This window comes from Carassius gibelio, chromosome A14, assembly GCF_023724105.1.
Source record: "Carassius gibelio isolate Cgi1373 ecotype wild population from Czech Republic chromosome A14, carGib1.2-hapl.c, whole genome shotgun sequence".
Classification (NCBI taxonomy): Eukaryota; Metazoa; Chordata; class Actinopteri; order Cypriniformes; family Cyprinidae; genus Carassius; species Carassius gibelio.
Genome location: NC_068384.1, coordinates 19,153,923 through 19,174,013, shown reverse-complemented (window position 1 = coordinate 19,174,013; position 20,091 = coordinate 19,153,923). Strand labels below are relative to the sequence as shown.

General features: G+C 34.5%; 1 protein-coding gene across 10 annotated transcripts in view; it reads left to right on the top strand.

Annotated features, from left to right (window-relative positions):
* LOC128027753 (protocadherin alpha-C2) overlaps nucleotides 1-20,091 on the top strand; it is an 85,901-nt gene that overhangs the window by 8,801 nt on the left and 57,009 nt on the right. For 2 of the 10 annotated variants that reach the window (XM_052615593.1, XM_052615586.1), the window contains one exon: nucleotides 3,382-3,592. The exons of 6 other annotated variants lie outside the window; for them this stretch is intronic. In XM_052615593.1, the coding sequence (XP_052471553.1) occupies nucleotides 3,382-3,592 (211 nt within the window). Of the gene's footprint in view, nucleotides 1-1,157; nucleotides 2,225-3,381; nucleotides 3,593-20,091 lie in introns of those variants that run through there. 2 more of the 10 variants (XM_052615584.1, XM_052615585.1) reach the window with 1 other exon arrangement.

Genomic DNA, 20,091 nt, shown 5'->3' with positions numbered 1-20,091 from the left:
CCTTAGTCGTGGTATTGAAGGTGGAGAGAGAGCTGTTCATGCACTCCCCCCACCCACAATTCCGTCCGGCCTGAGACTAGAACTCACAACCCTTCGATTGGGAGTCCAACCCTCTAACCATTAGGCCACGACTTCCCATGCAGTTGTCTAAAGAGTACCATCAAAATAACCATACTAAGTTTACAATAAAAAATAGTTCAAAGCAACTGTGTTCACATTAATCTGATCTGATGTCTGATTTTCTCGCTGTTTTAGAAACAATTATTATTATTATTATTCATGAGTGTTAATCATTTATGATTATTATTATCTATGGCCACTTATACATAATAAGACCACGTAATAAAGCATTTTGGATGTTTTAATGAAAACTTTGTACTTGTAATTTTACAGTAAAAATACTAATAAGATGTATCTAAGTTATTGTGCAGATCTTAAAGGCAAGATATGACACTTGCAATGCATTATAACTATGGGAAATATAATTCATCGAGTTTATGTGCAACATATTCATTGTATGTTATAAATAATTATACTCTTAACATCTATAACCACAAATAAGTATTATAATACACTAAAATTGTCGTTATGATTATTTATGAATGATACAACATATTATATAAATGTATGTATTATTCATTCATTATAATGCCTTAAGAATAGGCTTATGATTTATTATAAATACGGGCTTCGTAGGTGTTTCCAACATATCTCTTAATATGAAAAATGTATAGAGAATATGCAAATGCAAATTAGTTCGTGTTTTGATGACGAAAATGTCCCCATATCCTCTCATATATTGGACACATCAATAATAATAATAATAATAATAATAATAATATTAATAATAATAATAATTTATTAAATTATCAGTTTAAACATTACAAATAACTGCGATTTTTATATGATGATCTGTTTGTGGTATTATGTTTTTTGCTGGATATTAATTCATTAATCCGCGTGGTGTCACTATAGCCCGTTGAATTTCGAGCTGTCTCCAGTGTCTGGAAGCCCCTCCCGGTTTAAGTTGGGAGGAGATTTCACACGGCTTTGTTTCAGACAGACTGGACGTTTAAGAGAGTGTACGAAGGACTCCTGTTTTCTCTTCGCTAAAATGGAATATCGTCTAATATTTCTTTATTCGCATTGATTAACTTGGAATACGGTCTTTTATTTCGTGGATACTGCACGGGATTCACTGGATGTAATGATGTTTGCGCCGTACAGAAGGAAATCTATTGTGGCCTGTATCGTGCTCGTTGTTTTAGAGTGTTGTTGGGACGCGGTATCAGGGCAGCTCTCTTATTCTGTATCAGAGGAGGTGAATCTGGGAACATCGGTGGGAAATATCGCTAAGGATCTCAACCTTAATGTTCAGGAACTGGAGTCGCGCATGTTTCAGATTGTCACGGGATCCAAGAAAAAATATTTCGAGGTAAATCTAAAAACTGGGTTTCTTTATGTGAGCGAAAGAATAGACAGAGAGGAGCTTTGTGCCAAAGCACCAAAATGTACAGTCAATGCAGAAGCGGTTATCAACAATCCACTGAAGCTTTATCAAATAGAAATTAATATTGTGGATGTAAATGACAATGCCCCAACTTTTAGTGACAAAACTCAGTATTTAGACATCGCAGAGAACACTTCACCAGGCGTAAAATTCCCTCTTTCTTATGCGTCTGATGCGGATGTAGGAAAAAATGCAGTGAACACATATAAACTAAGCCAAAATGAATATTTTTCTTTAGCTGTGCACAAAGGAGGAGAGCAGAGTGTCTCTGCCGAGCTAGTTCTACAAAAATCGCTAGATCGAGAGAAACAGCCTGTGATCACGCTCACACTGACCGCTGCAGATGGAGGAAATCCACCGAGATCAGGCACATCTCAAATAATTATTAAAGTTTTAGATATTAATGATAATGCCCCTGAGTTCAGTCGCCCTTTATATAAAGCTAGTCTTGTTGAAAACTTGCCAATTGGTACCACTGTGATCATTTTAAACGCAACAGACAAAGATGAGGGTACCAATAGGGAGATCGTTTACTCACTTAGAAAGAAAGATCAAGATCACATTTTAGACATTTTTGAAATTGAGCCGAATACTGGTGCCATCACAGTTAAAGGCAATATAGATTTCGAGGAGAACAATGCATTTGAGATCCGCGCACAGGCCAGTGACAAAGGACAGCCTCCGATGTCCACTCACTGCAAAGTCCTGGTGGAGGTGATGGATATTAACGACAATGAGCCAGACATAATCGTGACGTCACTCCTCAGCACAGTGAAAGAGGACTCCAGTATTGGCACTGCTGTCGCTCTCGTGTCAGTGATTGACAGGGACGGCGGCAAAAACGGTGTAGTTAATTGTGTTGTGTCTAACAAGGTGCCTTTTAGACTTGAGACGAATTACAAAAATTCTTATTCTCTAGTGGTAGATAAACCTTTGGACAGAGAGCGCGCATCTGAGTATAACGTGACTATCACAGCTACAGATGAAGGGACTCCGCCTCTCTCTAGCACCAGTGTCATTACTATACACGTTTCTGATGTGAATGACAACGCACCGCGCTTTCCAGAGCCCGTCATTAATGTTTATGTGAAAGAGAACAGTCAGATTGGAGCTGTTATTCATACAGTATCTGCTTTTGATCCAGATGTAGGTGATAATGCCCGAATAACATATTCTTTATTAGAAAGCTCGAAAAGCGGCCCGGTAACATCCATGATCAACATAAACTCTGATAGTGGAGATATACACAGTTTACAGTCGTTTAACTATGAGGAGATAAAAACGTTTGAGTTTAAAGTTCAGGCCACAGACTCTGGTGTTCCTCCGCTCAGCAGTAACGTGACTGTAAATGTTTTTATCCTGGATGAGAATGACAACAGTCCCGGGATTCTCGCGCCCTATTCCGAGCTCGGTTCCGTTAACACGGAGAACATTCCCTATTCTGCTGATGCGGGCTACTTTGTGGCCAAGATCAGGGCTGTAGATGCAGATTCTGGTTACAATGCGCTGCTGTCTTACCACATCTCTGAACCCAAAGGAAACAATCTGTTCCGAGTCGGAACCAGCAGCGGGGAGATCAGGACTAAGAGGAGAATGAGTGACAATGACCTGAAAACTCACCCGCTGGTCATTTTGGTTTGTGATAACGGAGAGCCCTCACTGTCAGTGACTGTGTCTATCGATGTTGTGGTTGTTGAAAGCGCAGGTGACGTCAAGACCACATTCAGACATGCGCCGATAAAGGAGGAGAGTTTCTCGGATTTAAATCTGTATTTGCTGATCGCCATTGTGTGCGTGTCCGTCATCTTTTTACTGAGTCTCATCGGTTTGATGGCTGTAAAATGCCACAGGACAGACAAGGGTTTGGGCAGGTACAGCACCCCGATGATCACCACTCATCCTGACGGGAGCTGGTCTTACTCCAAATCTGCTCAGCAGTATGACGTGTGTTTTAGCTCGGACACACTGAAGAGTGACGTAGTGGTTTTCCCTGCGCCATTTCCGCCTGCAGATGCAGAACTGATCAGTATTAATGGAGGAGACACTTTTACCAGAACACAAACACTTCCTAACAAAGAAAAGGTAAGAGATTAAAGTATTTCCACTGCGCTTCTTTGTTTTCGTTTTGTAAAATGTGTGTTTTCCTTCATTGTCCTGGTTTTATTGACAGACAATTACATTAGTTTCTGAGACTTAAAATGTTAAAAGTGGCTTAATGGTTAATAGTTTTTTTTTTTTTTTTTTTTTTTCACCTGAAGTGAGTAGACTTGATTTAATAAAATCTAAATTTTGCGCTTTTGTGGAGCTGTCCATGGTTCTGAATTGGTCCTGACTTTTTTGATGAACATCACTGCAACTACTTGTTCCTCCTTTTACTATGATGTATGTGTTTTCAATCTTTTTAAATGTGAGCTGATGTTAGCGATGCTGTAAGAATGAGTTATTGTAATGTGCATCTTTTTAAATTAATTTAGGATGATTTTAATATGTTTATTAGTCTAATAGTATAGTTATATAAAGTAATCATTGCTGTAATCTAGTGGAATTTGATATTATAAAACTATATGTTGCTCTAGTGAAATGTAATTAAGTATTTTAAAAATATCGGTGTAACTTTCTATGAAGCCCATATTAATATTACATTAAAAGGGCATTCTTAAGGCATTACAATGAATGCATAATGCAATATAAAAATAAAAAACCTTATAACATGTTGTATCATCTCCTACATAATCATAACAACACTTAAAAAAACATTGTAATACTTACGCATCTGTGGTTATAACTTTTAAGAGAATGATAGTAGTTATTATAATGCAGCTTCTGTCAAGATGATTTATGACTTTGACCTTTGACCTTTTGACAGGTTGAACTTCCGGTAACCTTATGATGGATGGGCGGAACTTTCCGACTTCAAGGGTTAACCTATGACCTTCCCACGCATCGATCATGCGGTTTTGACAGAAAGTTTTACCCTATTGACCTAATTAGTTCTAAATCATGGTTTTGACGGCTAGTTTAAACGGAAGATGAAAGACTCCTCACGCATCGATCATGCGGTTTTGACAGAAAGTTTTACCCTATTGACCTGTTAGTTCTAAATTAAAACGGTATATGAAAGACTCCCCAATCATCGATCATGCGGTTTTGACAGAAGTTGTTTGAAGTTGTGTCAGTTAGCTTGTTTGAACTTTATCCCAGTTTGTTTGAACTCTGTGTCAGTTAGCTTGTTTGAACTTTATCCCAGTTATAAGGTTATGTGTCTGTGTGTGTGTGTGTGTGTGTGTGTGTGTGTGGATATACGGCTTCTCCCCCTCCCATTACGTTTATGAGCGGTGTATAAATGGGGTCGGTGTGTTCTACATTTATATATATATATATATATATATATATATATATATATATATATATATATATATATATATATATATATATATATATATATATAAAAAACATCCTATAATTTATATATATAAAACAATTAAAGGTTGAAAACACATTTTAATTATTTCACATTTATATATATATATATATATATATATATATATATATATATATATATATATATATATATATATAAAACATTATATAGTTTATATAATATACATAATCTAAAAACAATTTAACTAAGGTTGAAAAAACATTCTGTTCTTTTAAAAAAGGTTATAAATTAAACTGTATAAAAAAATATACTGAAACCGACTGTTTCAGATAAACAAGATCCAATGTTTTTTTTTTTTTTAGAGAGCAGAAAGGAGGTATTTTCACACACCTTTGATCCAGCGTCTGTGTTTGCACGCCACAGTGCACACTCGTCGGAATTTACTACAAAATCATAATATCTTCAAAGCCATTTTTTAATTAAAACCAAACATATCTCACGCGGGAGTACCATGTTTTTGACAGTTTTCTGACGGTTCACCTATGAATTACGGTTGGTGCACGGCTAGCATCTCTTGTACCCCTCTCTCTCTCTCCCTCTCTCTCCCTCTAATGCCTGTGTACACACATTCGTCTCCAAGTCTTATTTTCTTCTTTTAATGAATATAAACACATTATACATTCACAAACAATATAAAACAAAACATTTAGATTAGTTTTGTTCATCACTAAAAATATACATTTTACCAGGATCGGGGAAAAATATATAACTGAACAGAATGAAGAATATGGTCTATTGAGGAACCCGGACGTGTCATTGACACAATTCAGTTAAATTCATTTCACATTATTTGTTGCAAGACATTTTCTATATTATATTTAAAACCTTTTATATCCATCTTTATATCATATCTTTTTCAAAAAGCTGTTTAATTTATTTATTTTAACCGTACACCTACAGTACCACCATACAATAAAATGCTGCATGCACGTACACTTTTAAGCGATCTGAATTATGACTAGCCTATAAATTTCATCATAAGCCACACGTACCTTGTTATATCACTATAATATCCACGGCGCTATACAAATTTGTATTCTGATAAACCATATAAACAAGCGGACATACGCATGGACATATCAAGTTAAAAAGAGACTTATCTCTATTTTAAACAGTATTAAATTATATATGACGACATGTTACTAAACCAAAACAAATAATTTTATCATACATTTTTTTAATCATATATTCAATCAATACTTATACAACATATTCAAACACATTTTAAACATATTTTAAACAAAAACTAATCATAAACGCAGCCTTCTCAAAATTACAGACATGTACAATCATGCTGATCACATATTATGGGATATTCAGACTTTTAGCCACTAATACGTTTTAGGATAATGAAAAACACCAACGTCTGAGGGGTGTCAAAATATCTCCTGTCCCCAAAACCCACTCAGACTCCAGGGGTTAAAGAATATGAAAATAAATTATTATATAATGACATCAGGCTACTAAAGCAATTCATTAAACAAAAAAAGGTATTCAACATTTAAGATAATCAAACTTATAAAACACACCATACTCTTCTTTTTTTTAAGAGATAACTTATTTTAAATGTGATAGCATAGTATATATACAATAAACATTTCTGATGATACATATAAAAAATTATCCCTTACATTTTTAGACCAGTGAGAGATGTCCAAACATGAATGAAATATCCCCAAAATAAAATAATACGACTTAAAAAATAAAATAAAAATGATTAAATCATAAACAGAATCTCACAGGTCCTCGTAGTGAAATGTATGTGAGACCTGAGGGGCTGCTTCACACACACCCCGCGCAGGCGAGGGTGGAGTTCCAGACCGCATGATCAAAGTGTACATTAGAATGGATAGAATGGTGTACATTATTTCAAAGCTAACATTAATGTAATTTTTTTTAATAATCAGTACCCCCAGTACATCTGATGTAATTTATTACATCTGTTTAAATGTTTCTTAATTCAACAAAATGATGATATATATTACCTAAAATATTTTATATTTTTATATAATATTATATAATAAAAAATTATTTATATCATATTATATCATATCATATATATGATCATATTATATCAGATGCGTCATGCATTAATCACTTTAGATTCTTTAAAGTTCTTATTTTTAGCACCATCTTCAAAGTTTTCATACTCTCTCTCTCCCTCTCTCTCCCCCTCACACACACACACACACACACACACACACACACTCACTCTCTCCCCCTCTCTCTCACACACACACACACTCTCTCCCTCTCTCTCTCTCTCTCTCTCTCTATCTCTCTCTCTCTCTCTCTCTCACTCTCTCTCACACACACACACACACACACACACACACACAATGAAACATGAAGCCAAAGTCTTTCTGTATGTTTTAAAAATAAAACTTAAAATATTGATTTTGCTTTAAATCTATGCTGAGGAGCTCGTTTGTTTGTCACAGTATAGACTGTGAAGTTTAGATGAAGTTGCTTTATCTTTTAGAAGAAAGACCCTCGATCGTATTCAACCATTAAAGATGGTTCAGGAAAGACCCACGCGTCCTAGAGATGTAATTTATGTGCGTTGCTACGGTCGTAAACCTTTCACATATCCACGGTACTTTCAGACACAGAGCAGGAAAGACATTCGCAGGCCCTCTGCTTAGCCGTCCCAAAATGCCTCCATTTAAAAGCAAAAATATTAAAATGACCGCCTGTACGTCTAACAGGCTGTAGTTCTATTTTATATGTTTTGTATTAAAAGTACTTACTTTTGTATTTAAATCCTTATTTAAAACAATATATTTAACCGACAGTATCCCCCCAACGTGTGTTTTCCATCAGTTGTTTGCCCTTCAGCCTTATTACGTTGTGCTTTTCATTTACTGTAAGATCGCTTTACAATAGTGTAATGAAAGTTAACTTTTCTTAAAGTTTATAGTTGTATTTTACTGTATCCCCATCCTTCTATCCTGTAGATTGTATGCGTAGTGTAAAATAACAAATATGCATCTTGCTTAAAGTCAATAAAATAATTACACCTACAATTGTAAACGTGTTTAAACATATTGTGTGTCACTAAAGCAAGGCACAGCGTCTATCGTCTTATTTTTAAATAACCCGATGACCGGCATAGTTTCTTCATATAATTTATACACCCGACTGCTTTTCTTACACGAGTAGAAAACTCTGTCTCTTTGGATGTGTTTGGCAGAAACATAATTTCTACATCAGAATTTTTTTTAATGTACGACTGAACTTTTCTCATTCGACAGAAATACTATTTTCAAATTATTTACCCGGCCTCTAACACTCGGTGTAAATGTTCTTACCTAGAGCATAAAACATACGCTTTGACTATTTTGTAGGCATCGTGTGATGTTAAATGGTTTACTAAAAAAAAAAAAAAAAACTGTAATCACCGGCAGCTGTGATTTTCAAAATGAAAGAAATGTACGAGCTGAGGACGTTTCAACTATTATCATCATTTCCTTTTGACCCAGATAAACCGGTAATTAATTTTCTACGCGAGTGTCACAATATACAGTTCTCATACTATTGGTGTAAATAACCGTGCTAAAACATTTCTGACTGTTTTTGCAGGCCAGCAGATCATGTGAAGGGTGTTTCACATCTAAGAATCACAATGTTTTGTAAATGACATTTTTCTTACACCTCGATATTTAGCCGTATCAAGATTTTGGAGGTCCGTTCACAATTTGTTTGTCGGATCCTACGTTTTTATGCGATCTTTGTGCGGCGTCATCGTAATAGGAATAAATGAAAATTAAGAAATTAAGTTACAGTTTCTCTCTTCGAGATATTTATTTTAGCTCAACTTTGTGTCTGTCCAAAAGTGTGATCGCATGAAGCATCGAAGCAAAAATGAAGTCTAGCTGTTTTACACTTAAAACTATTACAACCTAAACAAATCAAACGGTACACTCGTTTAAGTTTGAGCGCGTTAAAGTTTCCACACTCTTGTGAGATACATTTTATCCATAACCTTTTGTGTATTCGAGCGACCAAACCACTAAGATAGATAGTGTAGCAAGAAAACTAACGTTTACAACGCATATTGAATTCAGAATACAATTGTTAAAGTATTTTTTTTTTTTGTTAACTGTTGATTTGTAAATTATATTTTTATTACTCCGTTAGATTAAGTCATCGGGTTCGGATAGCCGATGACACAATTCACATTTTTATTTTTAAGACTCCTGTAAGTTCATGCTAAATCTCGCGTGGGAAAGAGAGCGGGGTGAGCGTATTCTATTCATTTAAGAAAAATTGCCCAAACTTTTTTATTATTTTGACAAAACAAAACACGACGACATTAAACAATGTAATCAGTTCCTACGGCCATCTTCTTCGATTCAAATAAAGCAACATCTCTAGTGTACGTGTGTATGTGCTAAACATCTTTGCTTCTCCACTTCTCCAGATTTGTTAGATGGGCTACCGTTGTAATACAAACACATTTGAGAACTACGACGTTCTCACTTTTGTAACGGTTATAGAAAAATGCCGTACACACTTTTGCATTTCATAATTCAGTGATTTTAGCTGTAATGGTCACATAAGACAAAAAATTGTCAATGTGTGACTCGTAAACATGTATAATTTTATTTATTTATTTATTTTTACCAGAGATAGTCGACCGATCTGTTGACACGTTGTTTTGCAGTTTTCTGATGAAGAGTTTTCCCTGACTGCGGTCAAACATACACTGCCTGTGCATAGGAATTTTACAGCATGACAATATTGCCCCTACATCTAGAGTTCTTGTTCATATAGCGATGACCACATTCACATTGTTTCAGCATTTGCCGCTTTACATTAAAGAGTAGGCCTATGCGTACTCCCCTTTGGTCATAAGCATTATCATCTACCGTGCGCTGAGATGTTTCTGCTTTGTCCACTTTTGACGGATTTGCTAGAGGGACTATATCACCTTGTTGTAACGTGATTACGTTTAAGATCCATAAGATTGCACTACATTCAGCTGAAAAGGTTATAGATATAGTCTTTTATACAGGAAATGTGTATCAGAATAACAATGACCTAATAGTGAAATCCACTCTTCTAAACTATTGTGAAACTTTTAATGTTGATCCGGCCCACCAGCCGTGTATCTTTTTCATTGTTTTTTAGATAAAGACTGTTCTCAGAGTTTGGTCAAACAGACAAAAACATGAACAAAATAGAGTACAAGATGATTAAATGATTGTCAAGAGAGTGTTTAAACTGAGATTGTGATACACTTTAGAGCTTCTTCTGGTCTACCTGTGTCACAAAGACAAATAATAGCCACTACGTCGACTTTTAAAATGAGCCTTACCATCTTCTGTTATGACTCTTATACTTAATACAAACCCATCTACTACACTAAAGTTAGACATTAAAAGTCATGGATGTCATGGATGTGGTATTTTCATCGTATGCATCTCTAAACAGTACTTCAATAAATAAACCGCTGTTGATAAGTCGTTCATTTAAGTGAGAGGCGGGATGATTTTGACCGTTTTAGTCATTGATCGTGCTTAAGGTCTGATCCGGAAAACGCGCTACAACTGTAACTGCGCTGTCACGTCTAAATAACCCGCTCTTCTTTAAGAAAACCGCGAGGCGAGCAGTTTCTGACATCCATTAATTCACTTCATTTTTTTCACCATCGCAAATGTTTTGTTTAGCATACATGTTAGTTTTAGTCAGTTACATAGGCGTCACGCATGAAGTTTATAGTTATTTTAAATAATTATGATAGAGTTACAGGTTTAGGTTAGTGGGGTGCCTGTAAGCGGTGACCACTTTGAGCATCGGAGACGACGGTGCTACTCAAACAGCCCATATCTTTATCTTTTAACAAAAACTATCGTATTACGCGTTACTAAGACAAAATCTGTAACGGCGTTCATTAATATGTTGAAATGAAAATAAACATACAAAACTTTATAATGACCGTATAGCCTAACACCGCATTGACAAATGTTTGTTCTAACGCTTTCGCCCAAAAATTGCTAAATTTCTTAACGGACGCTAGAGCGAACTGTAAACCGCACACTTTCTCATCGCATTACGCTAAGAAACTGCACATGGTTAAAGCTATTACACCATAAACTGTCTAAAGTTGTTAATGTACAAGTACAGTAAACTATTTCTACAAAAAATATCATTGCACTACTGTTTTTGCATATAATACATCGTTCAACAATACTTTTGCACACTCATTCGACTGTATTTATTACCGCCGTTCTCGCATTCCTGCTGTTCATAATGTATATATAATCCTTCATTGCTCCGTTCATAATGTACATACGATCCCTACATTGCATTCATATTTATATTCTGTATATACTCTGATCAATATCGTATATAGCAACTACACTGTATATTCTGTATAGCTTTACTTACTCTGCACTTTTATGTATATAAAACACTATATTCTTGCACTTCTGGTGAGATGCTAACTGCACTTTATTAGCTCTGCATAATGACAATAAAGTTGAATCTAATCTAATCTAAACAAGTACAGAGCTAATAAAGTGCAGTTAGCATCTCACCAGAAGTGCAAGAATATAGTGTTTTATATACATAAAAGTGCAGAGTAAGTAAAGCTATACAGAATATACAGTGTAGTTGCTATATACGATATTGATCAGAGTATATACAGAATATAAATATGAATGCAATGTAGGGATCGTATGTACATTATGAACGGAGCAATGAAGGATTATATATACATTATGAACAGCAGGAATGCGAGAACGGCGGTAATAAATACAGTCGAATGAGTGTGCAAAAGTATTGTTGAACGATGTATTATATGCAAAAACAGTAGTGCAATGATATTTTTTGTAGAAATAGTTTACTGTACTTGTACATTAACAACTTTAGACAGTTTATGGTGTAATAGCTTTAACCATGTGCAGTTTCTTAGCGTAATGCGATGAGAAAGTGTGCGGTTTACAGTTCGCTCTAGCGTCCGTTAAGAAATTTAGCAATTTTTGGGCGAAAGCGTTAGAACAAACATTTGTCAATGCAGTGTTAGGCTATACGGTCATTATAAAGTTTTGTATGTTTATTTTCATTTCAACATATTAATGAACGCCGTTACAGATTTTGTCTTAGTAACGCGTAATACGATAGTTTTTGTTAAAAGATAAAGATATGGGCTGTTTGAGTAGCACCGTCGTCTCCGATGCTCAAAGTGGTCACCGCTTACAGGCACCCCACTAACCTAAACCTGTAACTCTATCATAATTATTTAAAATAACTATAAACTTCATGCGTGACGCCTATGTAACTGACTAAAACTAACATGTATGCTAAACAAAACATTTGCGATGGTGAAAAAAATGAAGTGAATTAATGGATGTCAGAAACTGCTCGCCTCGCGGTTTTCTTAAAGAAGAGCGGGTTATTTAGACGTGACAGCGCAGTTACAGTTGTAGCGCGTTTTCCGGATCAGACCTTAAGCACGATCAATGACTAAAACGGTCAAAATCATCCCGCCTCTCACTTAAATGAACGACTTATCAACAGCGGTTTATTTATTGAAGTACTGTTTAGAGATGCATACGATGAAAATGCGGTGTTAGGCTATACGGTCATTATAAAGTTTTGTATGTTTATTTTCATTTCAACATATTAATGAACGCCGTTACAGATTTTGTCTTAGTAACGCGTAATACGATAGTTTTTGTTAAAAGATAAAGATATGGGCTGTTTGAGTAGCACCGTCGTCTCCGATGCTCAAAGTGGTCACCGCTTACAGGCACCCCACTAACCTAAACCTGTAACTCTATCATAATTATTTAAAATAACTATAAACTTCATGCGTGACGCCTATGTAACTGACTAAAACTAACATGTATGCTAAACAAAACATTTGCGATGGTGAAAAAAATGAAGTGAATTAATGGATGTCAGAAACTGCTCGCCTCGCGGTTTTCTTAAAGAAGAGCGGGTTATTTAGACGTGACAGCGCAGTTACAGTTGTAGCGCGTTTTCCGGATCAGACCTTAAGCACGATCAATGACTAAAACGGTCAAAATCATCCCGCCTCTCACTTAAATGAACGACTTATCAACAGCGGTTTATTTATTGAAGTACTGTTTAGAGATGCATACGATGAAAATACCACATCCATGACATCCATGACTTTTAATGTCTAACTTTAGTGTAGTAGATGGGTTTGTATTAAGTATAAGAGTCATAACAGAAGATGGTAAGGCTCATTTTAAAAGTCGACGTAGTGGCTATTATTTGTCTTTGTGACACAGGTAGACCAGAAGAAGCTCTAAAGTGTATCACAATCTCAGTTTAAACACTCTCTTGACAATCATTTAATCATCTTGTACTCTATTTTGTTCATGTTTTTGTCTGTTTGACCAAACTCTGAGAACAGTCTTTATCTAAAAAACAATGAAAAAGATACACGGCTGGTGGGCCGGATCAACATTAAAAGTTTCACAATAGTTTAGAAGAGTGGATTTCACTATTAGGTCATTGTTATTCTGATACACATTTCCTGTATAAAAGACTATATCTATAACCTTTTCAGCTGAATGTAGTGCAATCTTATGGATCTTAAACGTAATCACGTTACAACAAGGTGATATAGTCCCTCTAGCAAATCCGTCAAAAGTGGACAAAGCAGAAACATCTCAGCGCACGGTAGATGATAATGCTTATGACCAAAGGGGAGTACGCATAGGCCTACTCTTTAATGTAAAGCGGCAAATGCTGAAACAATGTGAATGTGGTCATCGCTATATGAACAAGAACTCTAGATGTAGGGGCAATATTGTCATGCTGTAAAATTCCTATGCACAGGCAGTGTATGTTTGACCGCAGTCAGGGAAAACTCTTCATCAGAAAACTGCAAAACAACGTGTCAACAGATCGGTCGACTATCTCTGGTAAAAATAAATAAATAAATAAAATTATACATGTTTACGAGTCACACATTGACAATTTTTTGTCTTATGTGACCATTACAGCTAAAATCACTGAATTATGAAATGCAAAAGTGTGTACGGCATTTTTCTATAACCGTTACAAAAGTGAGAACGTCGTAGTTCTCAAATGTGTTTGTATTACAACGGTAGCCCATCTAACAAATCTGGAGAAGTGGAGAAGCAAAGATGTTTAGCACATACACACGTACACTAGAGATGTTGCTTTATTTGAATCGAAGAAGATGGCCGTAGGAACTGATTACATTGTTTAATGTCGTCGTGTTTTGTTTTGTCAAAATAATAAAAAAGTTTGGGCAATTTTTCTTAAATGAATAGAATACGCTCACCCCGCTCTCTTTCCCACGCGAGATTTAGCATGAACTTACAGGAGTCTTAAAAATAAAAATGTGAATTGTGTCATCGGCTATCCGAACCCGATGACTTAATCTAACGGAGTAATAAAAATATAATTTACAAATCAACAGTTAACAAAAAAAAAAAATACTTTAACAATTGTATTCTGAATTCAATATGCGTTGTAAACGTTAGTTTTCTTGCTACACTATCTATCTTAGTGGTTTGGTCGCTCGAATACACAAAAGGTTATGGATAAAATGTATCTCACAAGAGTGTGGAAACTTTAACGCGCTCAAACTTAAACGAGTGTACCGTTTGATTTGTTTAGGTTGTAATAGTTTTAAGTGTAAAACAGCTAGACTTCATTTTTGCTTCGATGCTTCATGCGATCACACTTTTGGACAGACACAAAGTTGAGCTAAAATAAATATCTCGAAGAGAGAAACTGTAACTTAATTTCTTAATTTTCATTTATTCCTATTACGATGACGCCGCACAAAGATCGCATAAAAACGTAGGATCCGACAAACAAATTGTGAACGGACCTCCAAAATCTTGATACGGCTAAATATCGAGGTGTAAGAAAAATGTCATTTACAAAACATTGTGATTCTTAGATGTGAAACACCCTTCACATGATCTGCTGGCCTGCAAAAACAGTCAGAAATGTTTTAGCACGGTTATTTACACCAATAGTATGAGAACTGTATATTGTGACACTCGCGTAGAAAATTAATTACCGGTTTATCTGGGTCAAAAGGAAATGATGATAATAGTTGAAACGTCCTCAGCTCGTACATTTCTTTCATTTTGAAAATCACAGCTGCCGGTGATTACAGTTTTTTTTTTTTTTTTTTAGTAAACCATTTAACATCACACGATGCCTACAAAATAGTCAAAGCGTATGTTTTATGCTCTAGGTAAGAACATTTACACCGAGTGTTAGAGGCCGGGTAAATAATTTGAAAATAGTATTTCTGTCGAATGAGAAAAGTTCAGTCGTACATTAAAAAAAATTCTGATGTAGAAATTATGTTTCTGCCAAACACATCCAAAGAGACAGAGTTTTCTACTCGTGTAAGAAAAGCAGTCGGGTGTATAAATTATATGAAGAAACTATGCCGGTCATCGGGTTATTTAAAAATAAGACGATAGACGCTGTGCCTTGCTTTAGTGACACACAATATGTTTAAACACGTTTACAATTGTAGGTGTAATTATTTTATTGACTTTAAGCAAGATGCATATTTGTTATTTTACACTACGCATACAATCTACAGGATAGAAGGATGGGGATACAGTAAAATACAACTATAAACTTTAAGAAAAGTTAACTTTCATTACACTATTGTAAAGCGATCTTACAGTAAATGAAAAGCACAACGTAATAAGGCTGAAGGGCAAACAACTGATGGAAAACACACGTTGGGGGGATACTGTCGGTTAAATATATTGTTTTAAATAAGGATTTAAATACAAAAGTAAGTACTTTTAATACAAAACATATAAAATAGAACTACAGCCTGTTAGACGTACAGGCGGTCATTTTAATATTTTTGCTTTTAAATGGAGGCATTTTGGGACGGCTAAGCAGAGGGCCTGCGAATGTCTTTCCTGCTCTGTGTCTGAAAGTACCGTGGATATGTGAAAGGTTTACGACCGTAGCAACGCACATAAATTACATCTCTAGGACGCGTGGGTCTTTCCTGAACCATCTTTAATGGTTGAATACGATCGAGGGTCTTTCTTCTAAAAGATAAAGCAACTTCATCTAAACTTCACAGTCTATACTGTGACAAACAAACGAGCTCCTCAGCATAGATTTAAAGCAAAATCAATATTTTAAGTTTTATTTTTAAAACATACAGAAAGACTTTGGCTTCATGTTTCATTGTGTGTGTGTGTGTGTGTGTGTGTGTGTGTGAGAGAGAGTGAGAGAGAGAGAGAGAGATAGAGAGAGAGAGAGAGAGAGAGGGAGAGAGTGTGTGTGTGTGTGAGAGAGAGGGGGAGAGAGTGAGTGTGTGTGTGTGTGTGTGTGTGTGTGTGAGGGGGAGAGAGAGGGAGAGAGAGAGTATGAAAACTTTGAAGATGGTGCTAAAAATAAGAACTTTAAAGAATCTAAAGTGATTAATGCATGACGCATCTGATATAATATGATCATATATATGATATGATATAATATGATATAAATAATTTTTTATTATATAATATTATATAAAAATATAAAATATTTTAGGTAATATATATCATCATTTTGTTGAATTAAGAAACATTTAAACAGATGTAATAAATTACATCAGATGTACTGGGGGTACTGATTATTAAAAAAAATTACATTAATGTTAGCTTTGAAATAATGTACACCATTCTATCCATTCTAATGTACACTTTGATCATGCGGTCTGGAACTCCACCCTCGCCTGCGCGGGGTGTGTGTGAAGCAGCCCCTCAGGTCTCACATACATTTCACTACGAGGACCTGTGAGATTCTGTTTATGATTTAATCATTTTTATTTTATTTTTTAAGTCGTATTATTTTATTTTGGGGATATTTCATTCATGTTTGGACATCTCTCACTGGTCTAAAAATGTAAGGGATAATTTTTTATATGTATCATCAGAAATGTTTATTGTATATATACTATGCTATCACATTTAAAATAAGTTATCTCTTAAAAAAAAAGAAGAGTATGGTGTGTTTTATAAGTTTGATTATCTTAAATGTTGAATACCTTTTTTTGTTTAATGAATTGCTTTAGTAGCCTGATGTCATTATATAATAATTTATTTTCATATTCTTTAACCCCTGGAGTCTGAGTGGGTTTTGGGGACAGGAGATATTTTGACACCCCTCAGACGTTGGTGTTTTTCATTATCCTAAAACGTATTAGTGGCTAAAAGTCTGAATATCCCATAATATGTGATCAGCATGATTGTACATGTCTGTAATTTTGAGAAGGCTGCGTTTATGATTAGTTTTTGTTTAAAATATGTTTAAAATGTGTTTGAATATGTTGTATAAGTATTGATTGAATATATGATTAAAAAAATGTATGATAAAATTATTTGTTTTGGTTTAGTAACATGTCGTCATATATAATTTAATACTGTTTAAAATAGAGATAAGTCTCTTTTTAACTTGATATGTCCATGCGTATGTCCGCTTGTTTATATGGTTTATCAGAATACAAATTTGTATAGCGCCGTGGATATTATAGTGATATAACAAGGTACGTGTGGCTTATGATGAAATTTATAGGCTAGTCATAATTCAGATCGCTTAAAAGTGTACGTGCATGCAGCATTTTATTGTATGGTGGTACTGTAGGTGTACGGTTAAAATAAATAAATTAAACAGCTTTTTGAAAAAGATATGATATAAAGATGGATATAAAAGGTTTTAAATATAATATAGAAAATGTCTTGCAACAAATAATGTGAAATGAATTTAACTGAATTGTGTCAATGACACGTCCGGGTTCCTCAATAGACCATATTCTTCATTCTGTTCAGTTATATATTTTTCCCCGATCCTGGTAAAATGTATATTTTTAGTGATGAACAAAACTAATCTAAATGTTTTGTTTTATATTGTTTGTGAATGTATAATGTGTTTATATTCATTAAAAGAAGAAAATAAGACTTGGAGACGAATGTGTGTACACAGGCATTAGAGGGAGAGAGAGGGAGAGAGAGAGAGGGGTACAAGAGATGCTAGCCGTGCACCAACCGTAATTCATAGGTGAACCGTCAGAAAACTGTCAAAAACATGGTACTCCCGCGTGAGATATGTTTGGTTTTAATTAAAAAATGGCTTTGAAGATATTATGATTTTGTAGTAAATTCCGACGAGTGTGCACTGTGGCGTGCAAACACAGACGCTGGATCAAAGGTGTGTGAAAATACCTCCTTTCTGCTCTCTAAAAAAAAAAAAAACATTGGATCTTGTTTATCTGAAACAGTCGGTTTCAGTATATTTTTTTATACAGTTTAATTTATAACCTTTTTTAAAAGAACAGAATGTTTTTTCAACCTTAGTTAAATTGTTTTTAGATTATGTATATTATATAAACTATATAATGTTTATATATATATATATATATATATATATATATATATATATATATATATATATATATATATATATATATATATATATATAAATGTGAAATAATTAAAATGTGTTTTCAACCTTTAATTGTTTTATATATATAAATTATAGGATGTTTTTTATATATATATATATATATATATATATATATATATATATATATATATATATATATATATATATATATATATATATATATATATAAATGTAGAACACACCGACCCCATTTATACACCGCTCATAAACGTAATGGGAGGGGGAGAAGCCGTATATCCACACACACACACACACACACACACACACACAGACACATAACCTTATAACTGGGATAAAGTTCAAACAAGCTAACTGACACAGAGTTCAAACAAACTGGGATAAAGTTCAAACAAGCTAACTGACACAACTTCAAACAACTTCTGTCAAAACCGCATGATCGATGATTGGGGAGTCTTTCATATACCGTTTTAATTTAGAACTAACAGGTCAATAGGGTAAAACTTTCTGTCAAAACCGCATGATCGATGCGTGAGGAGTCTTTCATCTTCCGTTTAAACTAGCCGTCAAAACCATGATTTAGAACTAATTAGGTCAATAGGGTAAAACTTTCTGTCAAAACCGCATGATCGATGCGTGGGAAGGTCATAGGTTAACCCTTGAAGTCGGAAAGTTCCGCCCATCCATCATAAGGTTACCGGAAGTTCAACCTGTCAAAAGGTCAAAGGTCAAAGTCATAAATCATCTTGACAGAAGCTGCATTATAATAACTACTAATGATTATTTAGAACACATAACTTAAATCAACTTAATTTATAATGTATTATCTCATGCTGTAACATTATTTAAGATCCTACATCTTGTGAGAGGTTATGTGTATTTAAGTATTTTAGAATGTTTCCTGTGAGGTTAATATTCATTTTGCTGTGAAATAGTTTAAGATCAGTTGTTGTACTTTCAAATAATAAAAAAAAGCAGTAGTTTTTTTTTTCTTTTTTTTTCTCGATAGTTCCCTTAGTTTATTGACTATAAGATGATTTTGCAACTACATGCCAACTAACTCTCATTCAGATTATTGGTAGATTTAGGTTAAGGTTAGGTTTGGTAGAATAAATTGACTTATTTGCAATGTTGCTTATAGTCAGTTGATTGTCTGTTGGGGAACCATCAAAATAAAGTGTTAGCAGATATTTAGCCGGCTTACTACTGATACTCAATTGACTGCTAGTTGACATGCAGTTGTCTAAAAGTACCATCAAAATAACCATACCAAGTTTACAATAAAAAATGGTTCAAAGCAATTGTGTTCACATTAATCTGATCTGATGTCTGATTTTCTCGCTGTTTTAGAAACAATTATTATTATATTATTATTATTATCCCTTTAACTGCCCCACCAAGAAAAAAGCATTTGAATTTTTTTTTGTTTGCATTTCTTATCTCCTTATGTCATTAGTTACCACACTCAATGTATTTTTTTTCAACACGTCCCATAATTTTTTAAATATCGGCCTCTACCAAATGGTTGATATGTCACTTTATGGCAAAAGTACCGGAATTCATACACATACTATGGAAATCAGAAAATATGAACTATAATGAATGATCAGAAAGTTATATTTCTCAGCAAATAGTACATTCTGACAGCAGAAAGGATTATCTGAAAACATTAGCTTAGCTTTTCTACGTTTACCATAAAGTGACAAATCAACCATTTGGTTGAGGAGGCAGTTAA